Consider the following 13,362-nt stretch of genomic DNA (forward strand, 5'->3'; position numbering starts at 1 on the left):
TTGAACATGGCTTTAGGAAGAGAATGTAAATTCAGGCCACATGAATCATCCCCACCAAAAAATCTACCTCCTTATGAAAATAGAAACCTGCCTGGACCTGCCAAGCCCAAACAATCACACTAACAACCGTTCTCCCGTTTCTCCACCCTCTCCTCATTGCTTTGTCACTCCTGCCAACTCAAAAGCTGCAATCTCTGTAGCAAAAACTCCAGCCCCCCCCAGTAATTTTGACAATGAATACTGAGTGAGATGAGGCTGGGGAATTAGGGAGATGGGGAAAAGACAGGTTGTGCTCTGATTGAGGAGCTGACTGTGATAACACTTCACCATGGAGTGCAATGAAAAATGTCTATGTGAGAGGGTATGAATTAAACCAGCACCACATACACTAAACAGCCCAATAACAGGGACGGCTATCTCCTGCTCACCCTGCAATTTGATATAATTACCTGCTGCCTATGAGGGCTTTTTTACACCAAAATGCATTAGCAACATGTTTACTGATTTGTGGGCCAGGCTTTGTGCCCATCTACAGATAAACATCGGTTTACTTTCACATGTGCAGATGATGAGAAAGTGTTTCGACCGATACTGTTGGACTTGTGTTGCTTCAGAACAGGGTGTTTTTACTCATGAACTTTGAGGAAAGGGGTACACAAATCCTGAATTAGCCTTCGACAGTTGAGAAGAATGAACGTACAGAACAGTTGTTAGAGAAACCTCTTGCATCTTAAGAGGGAGATTATTAAAACTTTCTGTATTTTGGTGATATAAAAGCTGAAATGGCTCAATAAAAGCAATTTATGGATGGATGAGCAGTGAGATGGCCCACCTGTGTAACCATTTTGATTCATGGGACTGTTTTTGCTTCAAAGTAGGTAGCCCTCCAGCACAAGTGTTTACACAGCCTGAACAGTATTCAATAATGTACATGTGTGTGTTGACATGTACACGTATTTTTTTGTATGAGCTAATTTTGGCAGCTCTAAAACTGGAATAATACAGGACACAAAGGCCAACAGTGAGGTTTAAATTTCCATATCTCCTTTCAGACTTTACTCTTAAGCCCAGGAGGCACAACAAATACAAGGCTTTCTTTCCTCTCGTTGAATATGGTGTAATATGCCAGTATCTCAGAAGCTCTAGTGCTCCTTAGGACTGTAAAAAAGGCCCTCAAGGTTTGAAACTTCAAAGCAAGTACTTCATCTCAAAGGGTCATAAAAGCCTTTAGACTTTTAAACAGGCTTTATTTTTAGGGTGTATATCATCAAAGTCAGAGGTTAATCCTTTTTTAAGGTCAAAAGGAGGTTTCATCTCATAAATAAAGCCATACACAACATTCTCTCAAGCCAAAGTAGTGACAACCTGAGACTTACAGAGGTAACAACAGAGGACAACACGCTGTTGGTCTCTGCTTCCTGTTCAGTCAGCGCAGATGACGGCAGGAGGACCACACCTACTTTCTGCAGGATGGATCTAGAGGATAAAAGAGAGCGCTGTGACAGTAGAATAACGAGATCTTAAAAACCTGGCAGGTATTCACACATTTCAAAACTTAGGAGCAGCTTGGAATTTCTGCCAGGCAGTATTTGTATGGGATGAAACAACATCTTTAGTATGTACATTTTTAAATGTATATATACATAAAGCATAATATAATAAAGTATATATTTCTTTTTCTACCAGTCTGTATAGAATATAAGTGGATAATGTGTAAAGTGAGTCTTGTGATATTACCTTAGGAGGGAGCTCTGGATGTGGAGAGGACAAACAGTGTATGGGATTCTCAGGCTGCGACAGAAGAGCACCAGAGGAATAAGAGCACAATCCATGGCGCTCTGATGCACATACACATAAACCAGCGGAGATCCCTGAATAAAATAAAATGAAATAAATAAATGAATAAAAAAACACAAGCAGCTTTAGATAAACAAATTCTTCATATTGTTATTCATGAATGCAAACAGTGGTGGGCTGTGCAGAGGTGGGACCAGATTAACAGAGTTTCTGTGGCCTTATATCAGTCTCATAATCATTCCCCCCAAAAGCACCAGATGGTATCAGCACGTTCTGTTAAAAAAACAATTTTAAAATCACAACCAGAAGGGGTGAAAATTGGTAGATCTTATTTTTTTGCATGGAGGGAGATTAAATACAAACATGGAGAGAATGTTTAAGTGGATGTAAGCAAACATAGACTGTGAAAATATACAGAGGGAAATTTTCTAAGAGCAAGAGCAGCTTCACACAGCTAATTGACGTGTAATCATGACCAACATTAAAAAACTTTTACTGTTGTACAGGAGGCTGCTCTGCCAAAGAGAAACTTAATATGAAGCTGTATTGAAATACTTCAGGATATACATGAACTTATGTTGAAATATAACATTTTCTATGTTCCTACATAAATCAATGTAAATTGAGCTAACTCATGCTCTGTTGACAATATTTATCTTACATTTTTTCCATTAAGTTATCCAAAAAATAGAACCCATGTTGGAAAATACATTTGGACAACAGGTGCTCTGCATGTTGACATGGCTTGGTGTTAATAAAAGCCTATGAGTATGATCAAAATTGAGTGCAAAGACACACCTGATGCAAAACGAGCAGACAGCAGGAGGATCATGCAAGTGTTAGCAACGCAGAAGGGGAGAGTGAGCTCGGAGAGCTCAGCTGCACTGATAATGATGATTAACCAGCAGCTCACTGCAGTGAATGACCTACAGGTCCGTATCATGACATGTAAACACAGATCTAGGCTTCAGTCTTGAAAGATAAGGGCCAAAAGATCTGATGAGTTATTTCTGTAACTGTGCTCTGATAAAATGTAGGAGTTCAGAGAATCTACTGGTGAGTACCACACTGTGAAAATACTCCACATCAGGTTAAAATGTTTGGTTTTATTAGCATCAATATCAGTTCAAAGATCTGATAGAAGTGAAGCTTTGATGCTGCAGTAAACTGCCCCTGTCAATATTTTACTATTACATGAATTATGATACTGCTGCAATATAAGATGCTAAGATGATGCACTGTACTGTTATGGATGTTCAAGACCGTGCTTGCCTTAGAGTCTTATGACATCATATTTGGGAAACCTTCAGCTCTGAGAAATGAGGCTGATGCAGTTGTGTTAAAATACTGCACCTCAACAAAATTAGGGATGCACGATATTGGATTTTTGCCAATATCCAATATGCTGATATATTGAAACCCCTTTTGGCCAATACTGATACTGATAATCATAGTTAGTTTGTTTATTTTAATTGTAAAGAAAGCTAAGTCTATCCTGTACTGGAATTTATATGTTACTCTTATTGTGACGGTCTTATTTCTTTAAGAAACACATAAAACAAGACAAAAAACATTTGATTTTACCATAAATAAGAAATGTATTATTTTTTCAAACTCAAGACATTCAGTATTGAAAAACAGAAAAATAATTTCTTTAGATCACATGAACTAACATAACTAACTTAAATGTACAATGCATTCTTAAACATAACCAAGTTGCATTTGATTATTTTAGAGCTACTGTAACAACCTGGTGACAGACACAGAGCTCTGCAGTGCAAATAAATGAAGTGCTACATTTTATTTAAGGAGCTTATTTTCAGATGAAAAATAATAAAAATCCTAACTGAATAGCACCTTATTGGCTGTGCATATCGGCAGAAATTTTCATATCTGCCAATATCAATAAACGTGTTTTTGAGCTTTTATCAGCCGATACCGATATTGTGCCGATAATATCGTGCATCCCTAAACAAAATACACAACCATTTATAAAGTCAATCTTTCCAGCAAAATAAACGTGCCTAAAATAAACTAATTTCTTGAACTGCACACAATGTACGCCTCTTTGTCACTTGCCAGGTTGAAGTTAAGTTTTGTTAGCCTTTTTTTAACACATTGGCTGCCAGACATTTTCAGAGCAGAAAGCTCCATACCATGACTGATTTTCCCAAGACCCAAAGAATACTGTATTCTATACCAAACCTTACTGATCCAAACCGGACTGCTTGGTGGGAAAGGGGCTTTGAGCTATGTAAACACAGAAACTACCAAAAGAAAGATTAGACATTCTTATTTCATCTACCCTTTTCTGTTCTCTATTAATCTGCAGTAAAACAGGCTGGTTTCATTAAAAACCCCTGTTTTGACCAAAAACTGTGAAAACGAGCTTCATTAGCTTTTAGCACTCGTCATCCAAAAAGAGAGGTCAGTATGTCAGTACACTCATTTACTAGCCTGATACTGATGGACATGCTCCTCCAGACCTTTGTTGAAAGACATAACTGACGTCTATAGAAGTCAGTGACAGCAAATGAGTTAGAAACTCTGCTTCAGATACGACAGGGCAACGTCACATCACGATAGTTTTCAAATAACACTGTTAAAATCCAAGTTTATAACATTTCTAAATTATTGTGGTTGATGATTGCTCAATATTGATCAAAATAATTGTGATTATCACCACAGGCATAATTGTGCAGCCCCAATGTGTCCCTGTATTTTGGGAACATCATTTGATCTGGAAATAAAGAGATACTGTGTGTTGGTATTGACTGTAGTCAAAGCAGGAAGATAAAAGATGATTAAACCTCGGTAGGTATGAGAATGACTCCTTAGTGAAAATACTCAACAATTAGCAATAAAGATGCAGGAACTGTAATAAGCAAACCTGCTCATACAACTCTAAAATACCCAAAACTTCATTATGAGTGAAGTCATATTTCCTGCTGCTTTATTTTTAATCAGTTAACAGAAGGCAGGATGGTCATGTTTTCAACAGACACCTCCTCAAAACTGAAAAAATGAGGTACAGGGTTTGCAATGATGCATGTCAGCCATGAGCTCTTGGCAGGAGGGACTAGAATCCAACACTTGCATGACTTCATACCAGTCACATCACTAGCTGCTACTAGATTGTCAGTGGTGAAAAAAGTGACCACAATCTGACAGCTGATGATCAATCACTGCCCTAAAACGCTGATTGAGAAGACTGAGGAGTCAGCAGTAATATAACACAGTCAATACATCGGTATTTCAATAATTGCAATCACAAGAAATTGCTGGCTGTACGGGCATATATTAGAAAAAAGGGCAAGGGGTCCAGTAGTGTGTGAAATAAAAAAGACAGCCCACACAATCCCCTTCAGGCTTAAACATGGAGGATATAAAAAAAGCAGCCATGTAGTGGAAACATGTATGAAGGTCATGGTGAGAGCACACAGGTATACAGAATTTAAGTGTGAAATTAATCTGACAATAAAAAGCAGGGATACTGACACTTTGATTTTACATTAAAGGAAAGAAAGTGGCCCAGTGGATTAAATCAAGCCAATCACTTTAACCTCCTTAGTAGAAAAAGAGAGAGCCCATTTCCATGTCTAAGATAAAATGCATCTGGACACACCATTACTTACCAGCAACAGGGAAGCTTTGCACATGAATAGAAATTGTGAATAGGTGGTGGCAACATACAGACAACCTTTGAAAGTGAAAGCATCTTCAGAGACATTTCCTGGTGGCTTTGCCTCTCTTTGTGTAATTTAATCTATTTCAGTGAGATCTCAGCCGGGGACATAGTTCACTGAATTCATTCAAGCCCATCTTGAACCTCTGCAACAGCAGCGTGAATCAGACTTATTTACTTGTATTTATCTAGCGAACCATGTAATTAGAGTTGTGAAGTCTTTAGGAGAATAAACGAGAATAATCAAGAGTAAGAAGGCAAAGAGATGTGTTTTTCAAGACTTAAACAATCAACCATACATTTAAATGGTTTTTCTCACCGACAAATGTTCTTCAGACTGTTTACCTTGAAATGTTCAGTAGTGGATGAGTGTAAAAACACGGATTAAGCCATGTTCCAGCTCATTAGAGGGCTGAGCACAGCACTGTCTTACACCTGAAAGTGGAGCCAAAACATCAGAGGACCAGTGCTAAAAATCGATGCGGGCTCCAACTTTTGCTGAAGAGTTGAGTAGAAGTTATGGGCTGTCTTTATGTGTATATGTGGATATTTTCACCTCTTGGGAAGCTCTTTGCAAAGCCGGCAGATGGTTGAGGTCAACTTGTATACAGTCAAATATGGACGGAAATATCTTCAGCATCAACCAGCCCAAGAACCTAGAGAGGGGAGGAGAGTGGGTGGAGAGATGTAAAGAAACGAGGGAGAAAGAAGATGGTAAAATTAATAACTGGAGATACCAAGAAGAATGTGCACAATGGAATAATCGACATAGTAATGAGGCTAAAAAAATAGCAGCACAATAATGAGATGCAAAGTGCAGGAGAGCTTTGGCAAAGAAAGAGGAAACTCAGTCTGAAAACATGTAAATTTGATGGAAGGGAGTAGGAGAATAAAGCCAGAGAAGGGATAAAGATAAGAGAGAAACTGATGGTATGGAGAAAGTGTGACAATGGAAAACGATAAAAAGCAGTGTGTTAAGGTGACAGCTGTACTTAAAGATCGGGGGTGAGGCTGTAATGAGGAGCAGGGAGTGAGAAGGAAGAAGAGAAGAAGGACAGAAGAGGGCAGATTTTATAGAGAGATAGAAAGAGAAGTCAGGAAAGTTTCTTAAGGGGAAAACTTGAACTTTCCACTGCAGTTTAGTGGATATTTACAGAAATCTAATGCTGTCTGTGTCTGCAGGAACAGGCTCTTAAGACCTGCCAGTCAAAACATCCAACTTCAATTTTAAATCACACATCTTTTGCCAGGAGCAATCCAAGTCTGTTGCATTTCTTCCACTGCCCATGGACAAGTTTATGCCTCCACAGCTGTCAGTCATCTTGGGATGAGTGATGAATGCCTGAGAGATACTTGTGTGTGAACAGCTTTTCTATCTAACATACATGACTACTACACTTTCTGAAACACAGTTCATGTTTTATTTTAAAAGTTGCACCACTCTGAGACAGTGGTGTTTTTCTGTACTTGTATTCCTTTTTTTAAATTATTGTTTTCTTCCTGTCAAACCAGTGAATAGCCAAGAGGGGGGCTTATTTTTGGATCCAAGGTCCTAAATTGAATTTGTCATTTTCAAAATGTTAGATGAGTGCCATTTGGAGCTCTTCCCAAGACTGGCTTCGACAGTCTCTTGGTTTTGAGCAACTCAGTTGGATAAAACTTTGTTCCTTATTTGAAAAAAGTCAAAAGATACAAGCCCATTCATAGAGAAATAAGAACAATTCCCTCACAGAGAAATTTAATTACTGTGCCTCAAATTTTGGTCACCAGTGACAAAGTTTGACAACACATTTACAAAGGTGAGAGAATTTGAAGTAATGTTTTGGTCCATCTTGGCTAAATGGCAATTTTGCTGCTTTTTGTGTTTGGTATTATGACTGATGAACAGAAAAAAACTTTTTTTCCTTTTCGTTCTCTGAAGAAGCTCTTTGCTGTGGCACAACACAAGGCTATTATTATTATTCTATAACTTCTGTTCACAAGTTAAACTGATCTGCTCCCCTGAAAATACAAAGGTCAGAAGTCTGTTTCTAAAAGTTTTTCTGACTGCTTCAACCTGTATTTCACTTCTATCTTGAGCCTTGAGGAGGTAAACTTTTGAAACCAGATAAATCAGCAGAATCATCAAAGAAAAGTATAAACCATTCGTAACATGGCACCATGGTGTAATCTTTGGTTGCTGATATGGTTATCTGATGATGTTTTCCCCCAGACTGACAGTGTGTTTGCTGCTGACTGAGAATAGACTACTATGTTCAAATCCAGCGTAACATTAACCATGACAAGACATGACAGCAATGTGTGGTGTTGAGGAATGAGTTATACAAAGTTCTGACAACATAGCCCAAAATACGTCTGCACTAATAGTTACCTCTAGTTATCTATGACTATGGGCAATTCTTATAAATCCTTATAGCACCCCTTAGTCCCTGGTTTCGTGCGTTCACCTTTCGAGAGGGGGTATCCGAATTCTTTATAAGGTTAAGGGTAAGGGCCACACAGTTTTTGAAAAAAAAAGACAAACCAGGACTTCCCTTTGAATGAAGGAGTATGAGAATTTTCCCATAATACACCACACCCACTGACAAGATCAAGAGCGATGACCGAAGAAAGCATGTCTGATTATTTTCCTTGTAATGACTCTCACGTTTTTATCAGATTTTAATCCTATACTACTATGTGTACATATTAAAGCAAATCAAAGGGCCAAAGCAAAGGTTAACATCTTGAGAGACAGTATCTTGGAAGCAAAGGAACAACCACATCTGCCTACGACACAGCCAGCAAGTGGCTAAAGGTGATGACGTAACAGGGATCAAGTGGCGTCTTGTGTCTTTGGGATGTGTTTGTACGCTTTCCCTTTGGCACTTAAAACAGAGCGCCAAAGGGAAGAGGTAAGACAAAAGAGTAAGACAAAGCTGGAGGGCTAAGGGGTACAATTCTGTAGAATACTGTTCTTACTGAAGAATTTGGAAAACACACAATGGCCCTCAATTATCAAACATGCGTATGCCCAAAATGGGTGTACGCTCCTTTCCATGCACAGATCGGCATTTATCAATCCGGACGTGGGTGTTGGGTACGCTCAAATCCCGCGACAAGTCTGAGTTTGTGTACGCAAGTTTCATGCCATTGGGCAGCACGGTGCAGCGAGGGAAATCCGTCTATGGAGGAGAATTATTCGATCATGTGAGCGCAAAACGTTTTCCGACAGAAACACTGATGTTCTTAGATTAATATCTAGATTGTTGAATTGTGATAAATGACGCAACAAAAGGTTTCTAACCTTTCACTCTTCTTCCACCAATCTTTAAAATGCATCGCTATGAAAAAGCAGCAGCGCGAACTGTCAGCTGATTAGTCCATATAAAAAAAAAAGTGTTTCCTTCACCGGTTTACATAAAAAAAAAAGAAAAAATAGAGATGCTGTTAACAGTTTTAAAACACTCCTATGTCCATGATAAAGTCTCCGCAGAGAACATTCAGACGACACTGTATCAAACTTTAAGCCTGGATTTGTCACAATATCATAAACGTGACCGGTGTGTGTTACATAGTGACTTTTTCATAACAAAACGCTGTTTATTTACATGGTATCACAAACAACCTGCTCATCCCGTGGTACAAATAATCATTAAAAGGGACATATCATGCTGATCCCTGATTTAATACTTGCATATAATATAATACATTTGAAAACAAGACCTTTCACTCTCTGAATTTTCAAAAAATGAGATATTGTATTTTTCCTGATATCCTAGAACGAAATTTGATGCCTCTGAAAATAGGTCATTGCCATTTGGCAGAGAGATTTCGACCTTCGTGACGACACGAGGATCCTCTCTTTTTATTGGAGTAATCTGATAAAGCAGCTCCTCCTCTGTGATGTCAGTTAGTCACACAACCGCCACCAAGGGATACACCCACCAAGAGCCGAGTATAAACGTATAAACTATACATGTTACAGTACCGGTTTGACTCACCACACTGAAGCGTCCTGAGATGATCTGTGTCGAGGTGGATTTTCTTCCTCCTGAGCTGCAGAACCGTCCGGGTCTGACTCGGGGTCCAATACAAAAGGACGTATCCTACACTCTGCCATTTTATTACTGCTATCAATGCCTTACGGTTAAGTTTTGGCAAACAGCAAACTCGCTCAGTCTGCCCCATCCAATATGGCGATTTTGTAAATACTGCCATGCTGCAAAAACTGCCCCCTGGCTCTACCCCCTCCACCCCTCTGATAGAACTGACCAATCAGAGCACAAAGGGCTGTGATGTTGCGAGGTTACTGGAGGTCATTCTCGAAACGGAGCGTTTCAACAAGATCTTCAGAATGGTCTAAACTGAGGATATTGAGAACTCTATTGTGGGGCAATGAAGGAACTAAATGACTTGTACTGAGGGCAGAAATGCTTTACAGGTATCCTAGTCTGGGATAGTGAAAAGGAGAAACAAGCATAATATGTCCCCTTTAAATTCCGATGTACCCGTGCATAACTGCGCGCAATCGCCACACTTTAGCTCCACTCCCTCCTCAGTCTGTGACAGGCTCATGGTGGAGTCAGCAGCTTCTTTCAGAGCTTAAACACATCTTTAAAGGCAACTTTCAACGTTTCTGGACCTGAAGGGAAACGTTTGATAACATTGTGACTTCTAATAGTCAAATATCACGGATGAATTAATCAAGATATAAATGAGGGCTGTGTAAATCAAATGTTTAAAACTCTGCTGTTTAGTTTGTCACATCCATGCTGCTGACAGCTGCAGTGATTTCCTTGCAGATGAGGTTTTTCTGACTTGCTCTAAGGCCACTTTTCCAGCTGCTAAATAACACAGCGTCATTTCTCTCTACACCTGTTGCTATGGCGTTGTCGATCCGCAGCACGGGGAAATTTCCTTTGTCGTCGAGACAGATGTCTGTCTAACATGAGTCTGGTTCTGTCCGAGGTTTCTGCCCGTTAAAGGGAAGTTTTTCCTTGCCATTGTAACTTGCTAAATGCTGCAAAGTCCTGTACTCATGGTGGATTAAGATAAGATAAGACTCCTTATCTTGTCTTGATGTTGGGCTTCTGCTAATAAAATTTTATTAACATTTACGGGTCTAGACCTGTAAATGTTTTTGTAAAGTGTCTTGAAATAACATTTGTTATGATTTGGCGCTATATAAATAAAGATTGATTGATTGATTTGTCCTGTAATACGTCTCTTCATGACATAAATTCCGTGTGTCCGGCCAGCTGCACCTTAAATTTTCAGGGGCGTTTATGTAAATTAAGACTGTTTTCAGCCGCCACATTTATGAACACCTGATCAGGCGTACGCCGTGATTGGTCCTGGTACGCACGTGTTATAAATCACATGCAAACGTTGCAGTAAGCTGATTTTTACACCTAGATCTGCACCAATTCCCACGCAAGATTGATAAATGAGGGCCAATGTCACCAGTCTTATGTCACCAAGTTATGAACAGATCAGGATTCATCTTCCAGAACAATATATCCTTTTTTTAACAAAATGTCAAGATGCCAATCATATTTTGTTCAAAACTCAGACTGGAAGCGGCCATCTTTTGGTTGTGGAGAAACAACAAGGGAAGAGAAATAAAAAGCATAAAAGACTATTTTTCTGAAAAGTTTAAAATCTCCCTCTCTTCAGCTTCTCTCCTACTTGTTGAATTTTTTATGGAGTTTTTTAATGTGTTTGGGCTGTTAAACGGACTCTGAATGGAAAATAGGGCTATTTAACTATGGCCACTGACACTGTAGAATAGACCCTGTGTAGTTTTGCCCTGCTTTTAAGTGGCACAGTTACAGAGTGCACAACAGTCAAGAGACAATATTTGATCCCTGTCTTTGCCCACAGGCCCACACACAAACAATCACACACCGTAAGAGGCTGGCAGAGATGCAGGTGTTAATGAGGGGGAGACATGGTGAGAGGAGGTTGGTCTGCCCTTGGCTGTCTCCCCCCTCAGGTGCTTTATTCTCCGCTGTGAGCGCCTCCTTCACCCTGAAACACATGGTCACAGGACAGCAGGGATAACACAACACAAAGCCTCTCTTGTGCTCCACACTGACAAACACCCTCCCTTCCAGTAAAACAACAACAACGAGATCCATGAGTAAAGAGGTTACGTAAAGGTTAAATTCAATTATGCCAAGGGAGAGAGGGAACAAGAAATACAAACTGGAGACTTTGTGACAGAGATAAGAAGAGTGTGACGACCGTCCAAAGTTATCCTCTTTCATTCTCTGTGCACAGACCCCGTGATAGCCTTCATTTTCGATATCTTTGTTTGTGTCTCTTATCTCCTTTCTTCCTTTCTCTTTCCCTCCTTGAACTGGTTTCATTTTCTTTATCTCTCCCTATCATTTATTTACTCCCCCTTGGCATCGCTCCTCCTCTACCACCTCCTCCTTGTTCGCCTCAGGTACCTGTTGCTTTGACAGACTCTCTCCAGTCTGTTGCTAACAGGACTTGCGTAAACCTTGCACCCACTCACAAACAGCAGGCAGCACACCCTCCGCACCAGCCAGCCTCGGTACCTACAACAGAAAAACAAAAATGAAGAGGCAGAAAAAGTTCATGGTGTGCGTGTGTGTGTGTGTGTGTGTAGGGACAAACTGTGGATACCATCAATACCTAGTGTGAGTCTCATTGACACTGAGCACATTGTGGAAGCCAAGGGAGGAGTTTGGTCCAAGTTTCTTGCTCTGAACCGTGACGAGAGAACAAACAAAGACAGATGACGTGGGAGGTAGTGTCAACCTAGAAGGAGCTCAAGCGGGCACAATCCATTTCATTGAACTCAGAATTGAACAAAGTGGCAGAAAAGGGAGCACAAATCTTTCTTCTCTAGTTTTACACAATAAAATATCTCTTTCTGTGCAAATGGGTTTAAATCTCTACCAGTGAGTGCTTCTTTACAGTATTTGAGCTTTACCTTCTGTGTATTTCATACTATGTCTTAAAATGTAGACTTAACAACATAGTTGTAACACGAGTGTGGCCTGAACTGGTCACAATAACCTGTAGCTCTCATAAATGTGCTTTTTTTTCCACAGCTGACAGGTTGGTTGCTCTCAAACAATCTTGCAGGTGAATAAATGGGGTTTGCAGGTCATGGGCTGGCAGTTCAATTCACGGTCAAAAAACATTCCCGTGGTCACGCTCACTCAAAACTTGCAGCATTTGTGGCATTGTGCTGTGATAAAGCTGCACATTGTATGAGTCATGCATGTGTCATGAAGGTCATTGTGTTTTCAGACTGGGTTAGAGTTGGTTTCTTGGAAGCAAATCACCAGGCACAAATGAGATTTGTTGGATGGTATCAACATACAGCCGTCCTCCCTTATTTCATTAATTTGATTTTAACCTTTACTTTCCTCTGCTTGCTCTCTCTTAACCTTCTCCAGCCTCTGGTTTGCTCACTCACCAGACTGTCTGGGGTGCACCGGTGGCAGCACTGGCCAACAATTGGCCTGAACTTGCCCAGGCAGGGAGGCACTGTCTTCAGCTTCTTCTTGATCTTCATTTCCCAAGAAAGCTAAGAAGAAGAGAAACCCAATTAAACAAAAAGGTATCACTTCAGAAAGGCTGGAAACAACTTGCTGTATCTACATTTGAAATAGATGAATAAGATATTCAAAATAAGGGACAAACCCATAACTAACATTCACAGTTCTTCACATCTACACCCCCACTTTGGAGTCTGTTTACTCAGTAACCCCTGAATCTAGGTGCACCGGTCACAATTTTCTAGCCAATCACCGATCTTTAAAAAGTCTGACCTGCTGATACCGAAATTTTTTTTTTTTACAACTAACAGCATATACCTTCAATGTTCCAATCTTATTTTATTGAAAATCATTGAACAA

At 39.9% G+C, this 13,362-nt stretch overlaps 1 protein-coding gene across 2 annotated transcripts in view; it reads right to left on the reverse strand.

The window, feature by feature from the left end:
• Positions 1-13,362, reverse strand: part of gpat2 (glycerol-3-phosphate acyltransferase 2, mitochondrial) — a 135,608-nt gene that overhangs the window by 28,105 nt on the left and 94,141 nt on the right. For both annotated transcript variants that reach the window (XM_074670409.1, XM_074670408.1), the window contains 7 exons: positions 12,921-13,031; positions 12,128-12,198; positions 11,920-12,030; positions 11,372-11,494; positions 6,039-6,138; positions 1,738-1,871; positions 1,377-1,476 (listed from right to left, as the gene is read on the reverse strand). In XM_074670409.1, the coding sequence (XP_074526510.1) occupies positions 1,377-1,476; positions 1,738-1,871; positions 6,039-6,138; positions 11,372-11,494; positions 11,920-12,030; positions 12,128-12,198; positions 12,921-13,031 (750 nt within the window). The remainder of the gene's footprint in view (positions 1-1,376; positions 1,477-1,737; positions 1,872-6,038; positions 6,139-11,371; positions 11,495-11,919; positions 12,031-12,127; positions 12,199-12,920; positions 13,032-13,362) is intronic.

Source organism: Halichoeres trimaculatus, unplaced genomic scaffold (genome assembly GCF_033239565.1).
Source record: "Halichoeres trimaculatus isolate MK-OKI-2021-1 unplaced genomic scaffold, fHalTri1.1 fHalTri1_scaffold_5, whole genome shotgun sequence".
In the NCBI taxonomy this organism is placed as follows: Eukaryota; Metazoa; Chordata; class Actinopteri; order Labriformes; family Labridae; genus Halichoeres; species Halichoeres trimaculatus.